Here is a 13,372-nt window from a genome sequence, read left to right on the forward strand (position 1 = left end):
ATGATGCTTATTCATTATATTTTTGTATTTTATTATTATAATATAGAGTGGTCTGAGGATTTAACCACTCTATAGAACACACCATAAGAAAAAAGCATCAAATGGCCAAATATTATCAATGGTATGAACTTTTGCACATAACCTGTTCCTGAGTTAGACAAGGCCAAAAATTTTGCTTTCCTTGGTATAAAGCAGTTTCAGAAATGTCATTCCCTCTTAAAGTGTTATCTTTATTATTGTATAAATAAAAGTAGGAGAGCTTGGTGTAGGAATAGTATTTAAATGTCACTTCTCACTGTTAAGTTTTATTTACATTTACCAACTGTTTCTCCCCCCTCCCCCATTTTAATGTTGCTTAGCTGTTCTTGATTCAGCTGTTACACCTGGTCCGTATTATTCAAAGACTTTCCTTATGAGAGACGGGAAAAATACTCTGCCTTGTGTATTTTACGAAATCGTGAGTATTTGTTTAAATATTCTTTGCAAAGCCTGTGCCAACAAAACATACAAATGTAGGCTGTAATTACATTGCAGTAGAAATTCTGTTAACAATTTAGTAGTACTTTCCGCATTTTGTTTGCTTTTAGTTCTGACATTAAAGTTTATTTGTTTAGCTAATCTAGAGAACCTACCTGCACCTGCCAGGTGCTGTGCTAGATACAAAGGATACAAAATGGAATATAAGTGCTAAATAGCTTTCTTTCAAAGAGTTTATTACAATCTCAGGTAGAGAGACTTACATAAATGTTAAACCGTGGCATGATAAATGGTATGATAGAGGAATGTGCAGTGTGCTATAGAAGTAGATAGGAAGGATGGGGCAGATCAATTTTTGAAGAATGCAGTAACCTGTCTTATCTTACATATTTAAAGACTAGTAAAGCCAGAGTGTGTTGGGGGAGGGGAGAAGCGTGAGGAGTGCATTGTAAGATGGGAGGGCAGCTTATGCTAAGAGAGAGCGTGGATTGTAGAGGAAACTGCAAGTAGTTTATAATTACCAGAGCCTGGAGTCAGTAAGTGATGGGGGTGAGGATAGTGGCTTTAAAATTGAAGGAAGTCAAAGAGTGGGCTGGGATATAGAAGACTCTTTGTGACAAAGAAGGCTGAGGGTGACAAAGGAGGGTGGAGATCACAAAGGAGGCTGCAGACTTTTAACTTACATACATTATAGAAGAGTTGGGTATTAATTCTGAACTTGTCCTTGATTCCAAAATCAGACTTGGATTCCAGTTTTTACTCCCACCATTTACTAGTTTTATGACCTTGAGTAAAGCTACTTCAACTTTACGAGTTTTTTTAATCTGTGAAATGGGGAGACTAATTCCTACTTTGAAAGGTTATTTTGGAGATAAGATGATAAAACATGAATGTATAGCATTTGACATAGAGTAGATGATCAAGAAATAGTAATTATATTATTAATTTCTGTAATATTTTTAATACTTAGTTTTCTCTAGTCTGATAAGCTTAAAAATTTTTATTGAAGTATAATATATACCTAAAAGTGTAAAAATCATAAGTGTGCAGTTCTGTGAAGTATCTGTGAAGTGTCACAAAGTGAACATTACCAAGGTTAAGAAATAGAATATTGTCACCCTATGTATCCTTGTGTCTCCTCACACTATCTCCTGTCTCTACCTAAAAGTAACTACTATCCTGACTTTTAATATCACAAATTAATTCTGCTTAGTTTTGAACTTTATATAAATAATATTTATGGTACATCTTTTATGTCTTTCCCTCAACACAATGTTTGTAAAATTCATCTGTGTTGTTCCATGTAGCTATAGCCCACTTATTTATATTTCTATGTACAGTATTCTGTTGTAAAACAATTTAATTTTCTCTCCTACTGTTGGTGGCATCTGAGTTGTTTCCAGATTTTTTGCTGTTAGGAATAATGCTCTGGGAATATTCTTCTGTATGTTTTTCATGCATATGCATGCATTTCTGCTGAGCATCTACCTAAAAGTAAAATCACTGTATCATTGTGTATCTGTATATTCCAATATAGTAGTTATTCACCAAAGAATTTTCCAAAGGGTTGTACCAGTTTACACACTCACAGTCAGTGTAGGTGAGTTTTAGTTTTTCTGTATTCTTATCAACGCTTAGTACTGTCTGTCTTTTTTGTTTCAGCTATTCTAGGGGGTGTTTAGTGCTGTCTTACTTCTTTACATTCTCTGGTGACTAATGAGGTTGAACAACTTATATATGTTCACTGGCCACTTAGATACCTTCTTTAAAGTCTGTTCAGGCCTCTTGTTCTTTTTTTCTATTGAGTTATTGTTTCGTCCTTATTTATTTAGAGGAGTTGGTTTTGGTTTTGTTTTTTTTGTTTGTTTTTGTTTTTGTAACTATTCTGGGTACAAGTTTTTGTCCATTATTTGTCTTGCAAATATTTTCTCATACTCTATAGTTTGCTTTTTCTTAATGGTAGCTTTTGAGGAACAGAAATTCTTCATTTTAATATAGTCCTTTTAGCAATTATCAATATTACCCCTTATAGCTAGTGCTTTTTATGACCATTTGGTGAAAGCAATTCCAGAATAATTTTATTCATGGTTAAAAGGAATTGGTGCTGGCTGTGTTTTTCCTGTTACTGTTTTTTTTTTCCTGTTTTACTAGTCCCATTAAGGCATGGGTCCTTTTGGGTCCTAACTCTAAGCTGGGGGTGACGGTGGAGGTAGTGACCAGAATCTCTTTTCCTTGTGGACCTCTGACTCTGTTTTTTATCTCCCGGTCCTGGGAGCCTGTCAAAAACTGTGCTCAGTTTTTTAGACTCTTAACTGCTTTGACTATACTTGATACAGAACCTCAGTGAGAAACATCCCTAAATGTCAGGCCGCATTCTGGACCTCTGTCTTCTCCCAAATGGGTGTCTCTGTATTCCCCCACTGCGTTGGTATCTCTCTAATGTCTACAAGAAGATACAAATATTTCATCCAGTTATTCTAGTTGTTCTTAGCTAGAGACTTGGCCTAAACTACCTGGTCTACCATCTACTAAAAGTGGAACCCTAGCAGTCTAATAGAAATGAATAATTCATGTGCCATTACAGTGGGAATTATTCAGTCTTTTAAGAAGCAATAGCTCACCAGCTTGTAAGGAGCCCTACGCAAGTGAAGGTCTTTCCTCTGTGACAGGGCACCCCTATACGCCCAGCTATTATGGTCTTGTCAGCCGTGGGGCTCTAAGTCAGCTGAGGGAATTACAGCATTTTGAGGTGATTGATATTTAGTTGATTATATTTTTAGTTTCAAAAAATTGAAATTCAGATGAAGTAAAAAAATAACTATTGATATTTATTTTTTTAAAAACAGGATCGTGAACTTCCAAGACTGATTAGAGGCCGAGTTCATAGGTGTGTTGGAAATTATGACCAGAAAAAGAATATTTTCAAATGTGTTTCTGTCAGACCAGCATCTGTTTCTGAACAAAAAACTTTCCAAGCATTTGTTAAAATTGCAGATGCTGAGATGAGGTATTATACTAATATAATGAGTGAAATTTAAATAGTGATGAAGGAAGTTTAAATAGTATAATTTAAAGCATTTTTGTTATTAAGTTATCATCTCCATGGTTTTATAGCTACTGTTTTTCTGTATTTCATTTGTTGAATTAAAATATTTCAGTCCTTTTAAATGTGGGAAGAGTTTTTTTTTATGACAGTGGTGCATTTGCTAAAATTAACCATTTTGGATAAAAATGTTCAATATAATAGGAATAGATACTTATTTAACATGAAGTATTAATGCATTTGAGTCAGCACAAAAGCCAACATCAAGCCTAATGGGGAAATAAAGAGACATTCCCTCTAAAGTCAGGAATAAGACAAGGGTGCCCACTATCAGTACTGTTACCAGGCATTATACTGGAGCTTTTAGTCTATGAAGTTCATTTTATTACTTTAAAGTATTTAGTAAGCATGTATTATACATACATATATATATATATATATATATGTATATATAATTTGCATTTAATTCTCTCTTTACTTCTTATATCTGTCTTTCTAAAATACATTTGCACTCTGGTCTTTCCTCTCTACATCCTCTCCCTGCCCTCATTTTTTGGATCTCTATTGTTTACCTGTCTATGAAGCAAACAAGTGGAGGGGAGTGATAATCTCCAGCTTTAAAAATAATCAGGGTGGAGGAATCCCTCAGAAGGTGCATGAAAGGAGGATACAGAAGATGATAGCAAGTTCCTTTCTAGCTTTGTAGTTACTGCTTTATAGCAAAGAATCAGTTGTGATGCCAGTTGGGAGATCACATCCAGAAAGATTCGTGTATGCTCCTTTAAAATATGGTATATACTTTGAACCAAGAACCTATATGTGGTGCTGTTTCTTCCATAGCTTTGATTCATGGGTCCAGGAATCAAAGGGTGGTAGCAGAACTGAGTTTTGTTATTATTAGACCAAATAATGTACTCACAAAATTTTTGCTTCCCACCCCCACAATTTTGGGCTGCTAATTTAGAGATCTGATGTTCTGTTGTAGTCTGGTTTGCCCCAAATGCAGACACTGAGACGAAGTCTTATTATTCACTAGTAGTTTATTTGGGACTGTTACCTCACAGGGGAAGAGACAGAAGCAAAGCAGGGAAAACCAGTAACCCAGGTGGCTTATTTAAGTTGGCCACTACTGGGGTGAATAAGACTTGATGAAATGCATCATAGGATCATCCACCTTAATGAAAACCAGGGAAGCATATATTCATCAACTCCCACTACTTTTTTTTTTTTTAATATTTATTTTTTGGGAAAGTGCAAGTTGGGGAGGGATAGAGAGAGGGGGACAGGGGATCTGACAGCTGGCAGCAGCGAGCCTGATGTGGGGCTCGAACCCATGAACTGCAAGATTATGACCTGAGCCAAAGTTGGATGCTCAAACAACTGAGCCACCTAGGTGCCCTGCGACCACTTGTTTTTTAAGGGTTGGCCCATGGATCCTAAACTTCCTTACACTTTCGGGTTGTGTACAGATGAATATTAAACTGGCTTCCCATGGTATTCTACTCCATGGAAGCAGGAAAACCCTATGACAGGATGCAATGAGCAGGTGGAGCAGGCCTGAGGTAATGCAGTTAGATTGTGTCTCCATAGAGCTGGTTGGAGTCTGCAGAACTGGTTACTGCAGCTGTAGCTGGAATAAAAGACCGTCTGAAGAGAATCTGAAGTGGTGCACAAGAAGTGTCTGGTGCAGTTCCCAAGGAGTGCTTTAATGGTTTTATTCTACTAGAAGCTGAGACTGCCACTTGGCCATTTTAAGTTCTTTATGTTACTGGAACCAACAGGCAAACAAAGAAGTTACCATACTGTCTGGAGTAATTCAATCCAAATTAACAGTAGAAAAATGAATTTCTCTACACATTGAGGAAGCACTGTCTGACACCCAGGAGATTCTTTGGAGTACCACTTCGTAAAATATAATGGAAAACTACAGCAACCCAATAAAGGCAATAACACTGAGGATTCAGACTCCCAAGGAATGAAGGTTGAATATAAAGAAACCATCCAGCTGAAGTCATACATATAGAGGAAGTATAGAAGAAGGAGTTATAAATACTAGCTGTGGCTTTGTGATCAATGCAGTGTAAGAAAGAGCTGGAAACTAGGAGATAATCTGACACATATGGAGAATGATAGAGGTGATAGTGGTGGTGGGGTGCTATTAAAGTTTCCTACGGAGGTGAGAAGCTAGACATACCTCAAAGGAATGAAAAATCTAGGTTTCTATCTTTGTGCAAAGCTGACTTGAACATACTCTGGGAGAGGTCTCTTTTACTCTAGTACTTTCTCTGTATCTGCATATGGTTGGGTCATAGAGCTCTAATTTTTATTAGCTGCAGGTTTATCTCTCCCTTCGAGTATGTTTATGAGGAACTAGGTTGTAGTGAGAGATCATGCCACCCTGGGAATCTTTCCAAAATATGTCTTTCATGACATTTTGCTCAAAGACAGCTGATGACATCTTGTTGCCTACAAGATAAAGCCTCTTACACTGTAAGATGTTTTAGGATATTCACAGTCTGGTCCCTCTTCGTTTCTATGACTTCTCCAACCATCCTCCTTCACCTCCCAAAATGTAGGCTCCAGCCCCACAGGACTACTGTCCATTCCCTAAACAGGCAGTGATTGAGCATCCATACATGAGCTTCTGTCTATACTCACCGCCCCCCCACCCCCCCTCCCCCCACCAAAGCATGATCAGGTATGATGGGTGATGTAGTGAATCACAGCTCCAAAACTCTGAGAGCATTTGTCCTAAGGGGTCTTGGGTAATTTCTGTGTCTTTAATGAGTTCCTTTAGGATCTAGACTCCTTTGGGATCCAGAGCCCCTTAGTCCCAGGGATGTGTAGAATGAGAGATGTGAGAAGGGATGTTGCAGACACAAGTGACAACTACAGAGGCTGTCACTTTACATATCTTTGTAAATAAAGGTAAACAGGACCTTAGGTTAGTCTCCTGGAGTGCTCAGACACAGTAAGTTGGGCAGAGGGTGAACCTTCCAACCTGAGAGTCTTGCTTTCCCAGGTTGTATGATGTTCTGTAGGATGGTTCTTCGGGTATGATAACCCTCCTTTTCTTTACCTCCCTGGCTCCCAAGACTTCCCCACATTCTAGAACTATTTTGATTGATGTTCATAGTTACATTGAGTCTTTTTATTAATTATAGCATTCGTAAGTATTACTACATAATGCATCTCACAAGATTGTATCATTTTAACGGATCTCTGAGGCAAGCATTTATTTTTTTTTATTTTTATTTTTTTAATATATGAAATTTATTGACAAATTGGTTCCATACAACACCCAGTGCTCATCCCAAAAGGTGCCCTCCTCAATACCCATCCCCCACCCTCTCCTCCCTCCCACCCCCCATCTGAGGCAAGCATTTAATACACAGGTTCTTAACCCTGGAATATATATTTGAATTACATTAGGAGCTTTAAAATTCTTTGGATAGCCCTCTCCCCTCAGGAATCTGATTACATTTACTGGTACAGTAATCAGTATTTTAAAAATGTGTGTCCTTACTACTTAAAGTGGTCCACAGACCAGCAGACTTGGCATCAGAAAATATAAAATTTAGTGCCTAAAAAAATGTAGAATTTTAGGCACCACTGCAAATCTACAACATCAAAATTAGCATTTCACAGGACCCCTAGGCAGTTCATATGTAGATTTTTAGAAGCACTGCCTCTTGGGCCTCCCAGACTGAGAACCATTGATTGGCCATGTGAGCAAGATGAGAGGCATCGTTAATGGAGCAGCTGAAGCTCCTACGCCTGATCCGTGGCAGTGTCTGCTAGCTCTCTGGTCTGTGCTTCCTAATGAGACGTTCGCACCAGGGATGGTGCCCGCTCATTTTCCAGAGGAGAAAAATTCTGATAAATGAGGTGTATGAAACTTCACTTGATGTCATTATCTGCTGCAACACCAGCACATATGTCCACGTATAAAAAATTTTAATGTGGCTCAAACAGCATCAGCAGGGTGAAAATTCTAGCCATTGGACTCAGTTATGCTTCTTTAGGGAGGGAACTTTTAATATTCCTTAATGCTCCTACTGAGCTTTCTTAGCTCTGAGGGACTCGCTGAGGTGTGGGTGTCTGGAGAAGCACTGGAGTGAGGTCTCAAGGGTAGAAATTACCTTTGTTTTTTCCTTTCCTCCACAAATTACTAAACCTGTCTATACATGAGATTTTTTTTTATGGCAATACCACTGAATCCTATGGATACAACACAAGGAAAAAGTGATGATGTGGATGTGTATACTGGGTTGTCTGTTTCGGTTAAAGAGCAGTGTGGTTGAAGTAGTCCAAATTTTCCATGAGTTAGAGATTATGTCAGGGAATTCTATAATAAAATGTCAAAAACTAGTAAGTTCTTGTTCTGAGAGTATTTAGTAGGAGTAGATATTCTAATAGGAGTTTGCTGTCTGTAAAGTTGAAGGAATGCATGTCTCAGCCTGAAGAACAGCCAATAAATATTTACGAAACACTGGCTACATCCAGGCACCGTGCCAGGTGCTGGCACTTCTGTAGTCATGAAGGCAGACACGGCCTTTCCTGCACGAAGTTTACAGTCCATTAGGGAGGACAGCTATACACAATACCTTGGGCAGTATTAGGGAAAAGCACAGGATCCTGTGGAAACATAGCAGGATCACTTGGTCTGGAGGGGACAGGAGAGGTGTAGCTGAGTAAGTGATGCTTAATATGCCTGAAGGATAAGTATGGCAAACCCAGGTGAAGAGGCAGGGGGAGGAAGATGCTAGGCATGGGGGCCAGCAAGTGGAAAAGTCTGGAGGCAAGAAATTGTGACTTTCAAGTCCAGCATTTCTGGAGAGGTGAGTGTATGTCACGATGGGGCCAGGTGAAGCTGTGGAGGTAAGCCAGGGTCAGGTCAGGAAGCAACTTTGTGTCCTTGAAAGGAATTTTGCCTTTATCTTTTTTTTTTTTAATTTTTTTTTTTCAACGTTTATTTATTTTTGGGACAGAGAGAGACAGAGCATGAACGGGGGAGGGGCAGAGAGAGAGGGAGACACAGAATCGGAAACAGGCTCCAGGCTCTGAGCCATCAGCCCAGAGCCTGACGCGGGGCTCGAACTCCCGGACCGCGAGATCGTGACCTGGCTGAAGTCGGACGCTTAACCGACTGCGCCACCCAGGCGCCCCAGGAATTTTGCCTTTATCTTAAGAGCAGTGAGAATCTATGAAGACTTTAGGGAGAATGATGATCAGATTTTCATCTTAGAATACTGCAGTGTGAACGAAGGATATTAAAGGAGAGTATTCAAGCATGGACACAAGGAGATGAGTGAAGAGGCTGTTTCAATAGTGCAGACAAGACATGATGTCAGCCCAGCCAGGATAGTGATGGTTGAGATAAGGAGTGGATAAATGAGAAAGAGATTTATCGTGTCAGAATATACAGGACTTCATAGACTGGATGTTGATAATGACAGAAAGGAGGGAGTAAAAGAAAACTCTCAGGTGTATGACTTGAGCCTGGATTTCTTTTACTGAGATATGAGAGACTTGGAGGCACAGATTAGGAGAGGGGCAGGGTGAGATCATGAGCTTTATTTGCGGTCTCTGGAGCTGAAAATGCTTGTGATGTTATATGATGAGATAATCACTACACAGTTGGGAATACAGTTCTGATGGTGATAGAGGTCTATCCATGAGGTTTAGATGGTAATTTATGCCATGGGAGTAAGCAACTCTTTTAGGGCTGTCTATGTAGCATTATAAGAGAATAGGATTTAGGAAAAAAAGCCCAAGAAAACACCAATATATAAAATTCTGTTATGGAAGACACCAATCACAGTTATTGAGAATGAAGAGCTAAGAAACAGGATGATTGCACAGAAGGGATCAGAATGTTTCAGAAGGTATGGAAGAGTCAATATTATTAAATGCTAATTAACTAGAAAAAAAATTGAGCCAGAAAATGATTAGGTTAAGTGATTTGTTATATTTGTGGTTATAGAGTGTTGTGGATAACAAGGATGAAATCAATCATTGCAGAACAACTTACAGACCATGTATCTTAGAAATATTTTCATTTTTATTCAGTTTTTTAATGGACACCATTATTTCCTCCTAAAGGACACAGACCATGACAAGAAGAAATCAAACTATTGTCTCAGTCTTCCTCCTTCTGGGCCTGCCAATTGAGCCAGAGCAACAAAATCCATTTTATGTCCTGTTCCTGGCCATGTATCTTATCACCGTACTGGGGAATCTCCTCATAATTTTCCTGATTTGCCTGGACTCCCACCTGCACACACCCATGTATTTTTTTCTCAGCAATTTGTCTTTCTCTGATATCTGCTTCTCTTCTGTGACCATTCCGAAATTGTTGCAAACCATGCAGAGCCAAGACTCATCCATCCCCTATGCCGGCTGCCTGACCCAAATGTACTTCTTTCTGTTTTTTGCAGACCTGGAGAGTTTCCTCCTAGTGGCCATGGCCTATGACCGCTATGTGGCCATCTGCTTCCCCCTCCACTACACCATTATCATGAGCTCCAAGCTCTGTCTCTCCCTGGTTGTGCTGTCCTGGGTGCTGACCACGTTCCATGCTATGTTACACACTCTCCTCATGGCCAGATTGTGTTTCTGTGCTGACAACATAATCCCCCACTTTTTCTGTGACATGTCTGCTCTGCTGAAGCTGGCGTGCTCTGACACTCGAGTCAATGAGTTGGTGATATTTATTATGGGAGGGCTCATTCTCGTCATCCCATTCCTACTCATCGTCATGTCTTATGCACGGATTGTGTCCTCCATCCTCAGGGTCCCTTCTGCCAGGGGCATCCGCAAGGCCTTCTCCACCTGTGGCTCCCACCTCTCCGTGCTGTCTCTTTTCTATGGGACAGTTATTGGCCTCTACTTGTGCCCTTCAGCTAATAATTCTGCTGTTAAGGAGACTGTGATGGCCGTGATGTACACTGTGGTCACCCCCATGCTGAATCCCTTCATCTACAGCCTGAGGAACAGAGACATGATGGGAGCTCTGGGAAGACTCCTTTTCAAAAAGAAAATTTCCTTCTCTGTATAATGGTAAAGCTGAGGATTTTTACATAATTTTATCAAGTAGATACACTGATGTTAATATGGGAATATTGACCCAGGCTTCTTTTTTTTCTCCCACCATGAATTTTTCTATTAAAAAGACCTACTAAATAATTGTTCAGTACCTAATACAAATGAAGTGGAGTTATGTGGTTGCACTCAGAAAGGGGATCCCAATGACCTGGTAGCAGGTTCTTTCTATTTGCTCTTCCCAGGTGACCCTGAAGAAACATTATTTTTAAACTTTTAATTGAGCTTTCTGTTTCCAGTTGTGAAACAACTAATATGTTATGCGTTTTGTTTGTTTGTTTTTTAACTAAAACTCTGCTTTAAGTGATACCCTGCTCTCCCAGGTCAATATTGACTAAAACTCAAGCCTCTCACTCCTCTGCTTACTTTCACTAAACTGGACTTTCATTGTTGAACGCAGATTTTTACGTACTTCTTCCTGAACGAGGGTTCGCGTTATTTTGTCTCCTCTTCTCCTCTGATTTATTTTCATGTCTACATTGTCTTTTTGACCTGATCTGAACCTAAAATGAACTTTCTATCTCATTTGCTACAATAGTTTGTTTTTGCCTGGGAGCTAACCCATACCTGGAGCTCTATAAGTTACTCACACAGGTATGGGAAAGCCAGAGCCTGGTTAAAGCCTTACTGTTTAAGGCTGTCTTCCTCCTACTTAGTATTTTGAATTTTTTCAACAAATTTTACATCCATGAACTTATGCTACTCTTATGATTACTCCACAAAGGAATCTTATTACCATCTTAAAGATTGAAAATGTGGAATTTGATAACTTGCCAAAGTCCCAGAATTGGTCAATATTGAGCCTAAGATCTCAGGCTATCTAATTTTAGAGTTTCTTCTCATTTCCCCCACCTCAGAAATAAGGGAAAAGCCATTGATTTTTCAGTCAGCCCCATGTATAGCATTGTCTAGAATTCTAACTTTGGACTGTTCATTTCCTGTTATCTCTGATAGCATCTAAATCCATTATTTTAATCCTCTCAGAAATACTGCCTACCTCCACATATCTATCTGAAGTCTAAATCTTTTACAAGTTCTCAATTTTTATTTTCATCTTCACAGTAGACCTCTCCCCTTGATGCTCTATGAGCACTTCAATCTTAACCTACAAAAAATTGAATTTTTATATTTCCCCCCAAACTTCCACTTTGCTTAAACTCCATTTGTTTTTAGCTTTACAGAAGTATAATTGATAAAAATTGCACACATTTAACGTAGACATCTTGATGAATTTAGACTTATGCATACACCCATGATACTATCACCACAACCAAGATATTAAATATATCCATAATATCCAAGAATTTCCATGTGTTCTTTTGTGTTTTTTTCTTTTTTGATAAGAATACTTTACATGGAATCTATCCTCTTCACATATTTTAGAGTGCACAATGCCATATTATTAACTGTAGGTATTATATTGTACAGCAGATCTTTAGAACTTAGTCATCTTATGTAACAGAAAGTTATACCCATTGAAAAACCAATTCTGCATTTGTTCGTCCCTCTGCCCCCAACAAACACTATTCAATTCTCCTTGTATGTGGTTATGACCATTTTAGACACCTCTTATCCAGAATAAAATCATGCAGTATTTGTCCTTCTGTTTGTGGTTGTTTCACTTAGCATAACGTCCTCTAGTTTCATCCATGTTGTCATGAATTTTAAGACTTCTTTCTCTTTTTTTAAAAAAGATGAATGATAAGCCACTGTATGTATGTACTACATTTTCTTTATCCATGTATCTGTTGATGGACATTTGGGTTGTTTACATATCTTGGCTATTATAAATAATGCTGCAATGAACACAGAAGTGCAAATGCCTTTTTGAGATCCTGGTATCATTTCCTTTGGATATATCCCCACATTGGGACGGCTGGATCACACGGTAGTTCTATTTTTAGTTATTTTGAGGAGACTCCTTACAATTTCCCATTGTGGCTGTACATTCCCACCAACTATACGTAAGAGTTCTCTTTTTCGGGGATACCTGGTTGGCTCAGTCTTTGAAGCATCTGACTTTGGCTCAGGTCATGATCTCACGGTTCTTGGGTTATAGCCCCGCGTCGGGCTCTGTGCCGACACTACTCTGTGCCGAAGCTGTCAAGCTTCGAGCCTGGAGCCTGCTTTGGATTCTATGTCTCCCTTTCTCTCTGCCCTTCCTCCACTCGTGTTCTGTCTCTCTCTCCAAAAAATAAATAAACATTAAAAAATTAAAAAAAAAAAGCGTTCTCCTTTTTCACCACATGTTATCTTAAAAAAGTAATATCCATCCTAACAGATATGAGGTGATATCTCATTGTGGTTTTTGATCTGCATTTCCCTGGTGTATTAGTGATATTGAGCAACTTTTTCATATACCTAATGGCCGTTTGTACATTTTCTTTGGAGAAATGTCTATTCAAGTCTTTTACTCATTTGTTAATCAGGTTATTTATTTTTATTTTGCTGTTGAGTTGTAGGAGAATCTTACATAGTTTGTATATTAACCCTTAATTAGATATTTGCAAATATTTTCTCCCATCCAATAGAATGCATTTTCATATTGTTTCCTTTGCTGTGCAGAAGCTTTTAAGTTTGATGTCTCATCAGAAGGTATCAAGTACTTAGGAATAAACTTAACCAAGAGGTGGAACACTTGTATATTAAGACTATAAAACACTGATGAAAAAATTTAAAGCAGATACATTAATGGAAAGACAGCCCTTGTTCATGGATTGGAAGAATTAATATTGTTAAGATGTCCAT

The 13,372-nt window shown here is 38.7% G+C and overlaps 2 protein-coding genes across 10 annotated transcripts in view; both read left to right on the forward strand.

The window, feature by feature from the left end:
• The window catches only part of SPATA22 (spermatogenesis associated 22), a 67,467-nt gene that overhangs the window by 11,969 nt on the left and 42,126 nt on the right, over positions 1-13,372 (forward strand). For 5 of the 9 annotated variants that reach the window (XM_045044194.1, XM_045044188.1, XM_045044189.1 and 2 more), the window contains 2 exons: positions 360-457; positions 3,324-3,645. In XM_045044194.1, the coding sequence (XP_044900129.1) occupies positions 360-457; positions 3,324-3,515 (290 nt within the window). In that variant the 3' untranslated portion in view covers positions 3,516-3,645. Of the gene's footprint in view, positions 1-359; positions 458-3,146; positions 3,213-3,323; positions 3,646-13,372 lie in introns of those variants that run through there. The other 4 variants (XM_045044191.1, XM_045044192.1, XM_045044193.1 and 1 more) reach the window with 2 other exon arrangements.
• Positions 8,629-12,325, forward strand: LOC111557757 (olfactory receptor-like protein DTMT). Its single transcript, XM_023243770.2, has one exon. The coding sequence runs from the start codon at positions 9,636-9,638 to the stop codon at positions 10,578-10,580; it is 945 nt and encodes a 314-aa protein (XP_023099538.1). The 5' UTR covers positions 8,629-9,635; the 3' UTR covers positions 10,581-12,325.

The sequence above is a fragment of the Felis catus genome, chromosome E1 (genome assembly GCF_018350175.1).
Source record: "Felis catus isolate Fca126 chromosome E1, F.catus_Fca126_mat1.0, whole genome shotgun sequence".
Classification (NCBI taxonomy): domain Eukaryota; kingdom Metazoa; phylum Chordata; class Mammalia; order Carnivora; family Felidae; genus Felis; species Felis catus.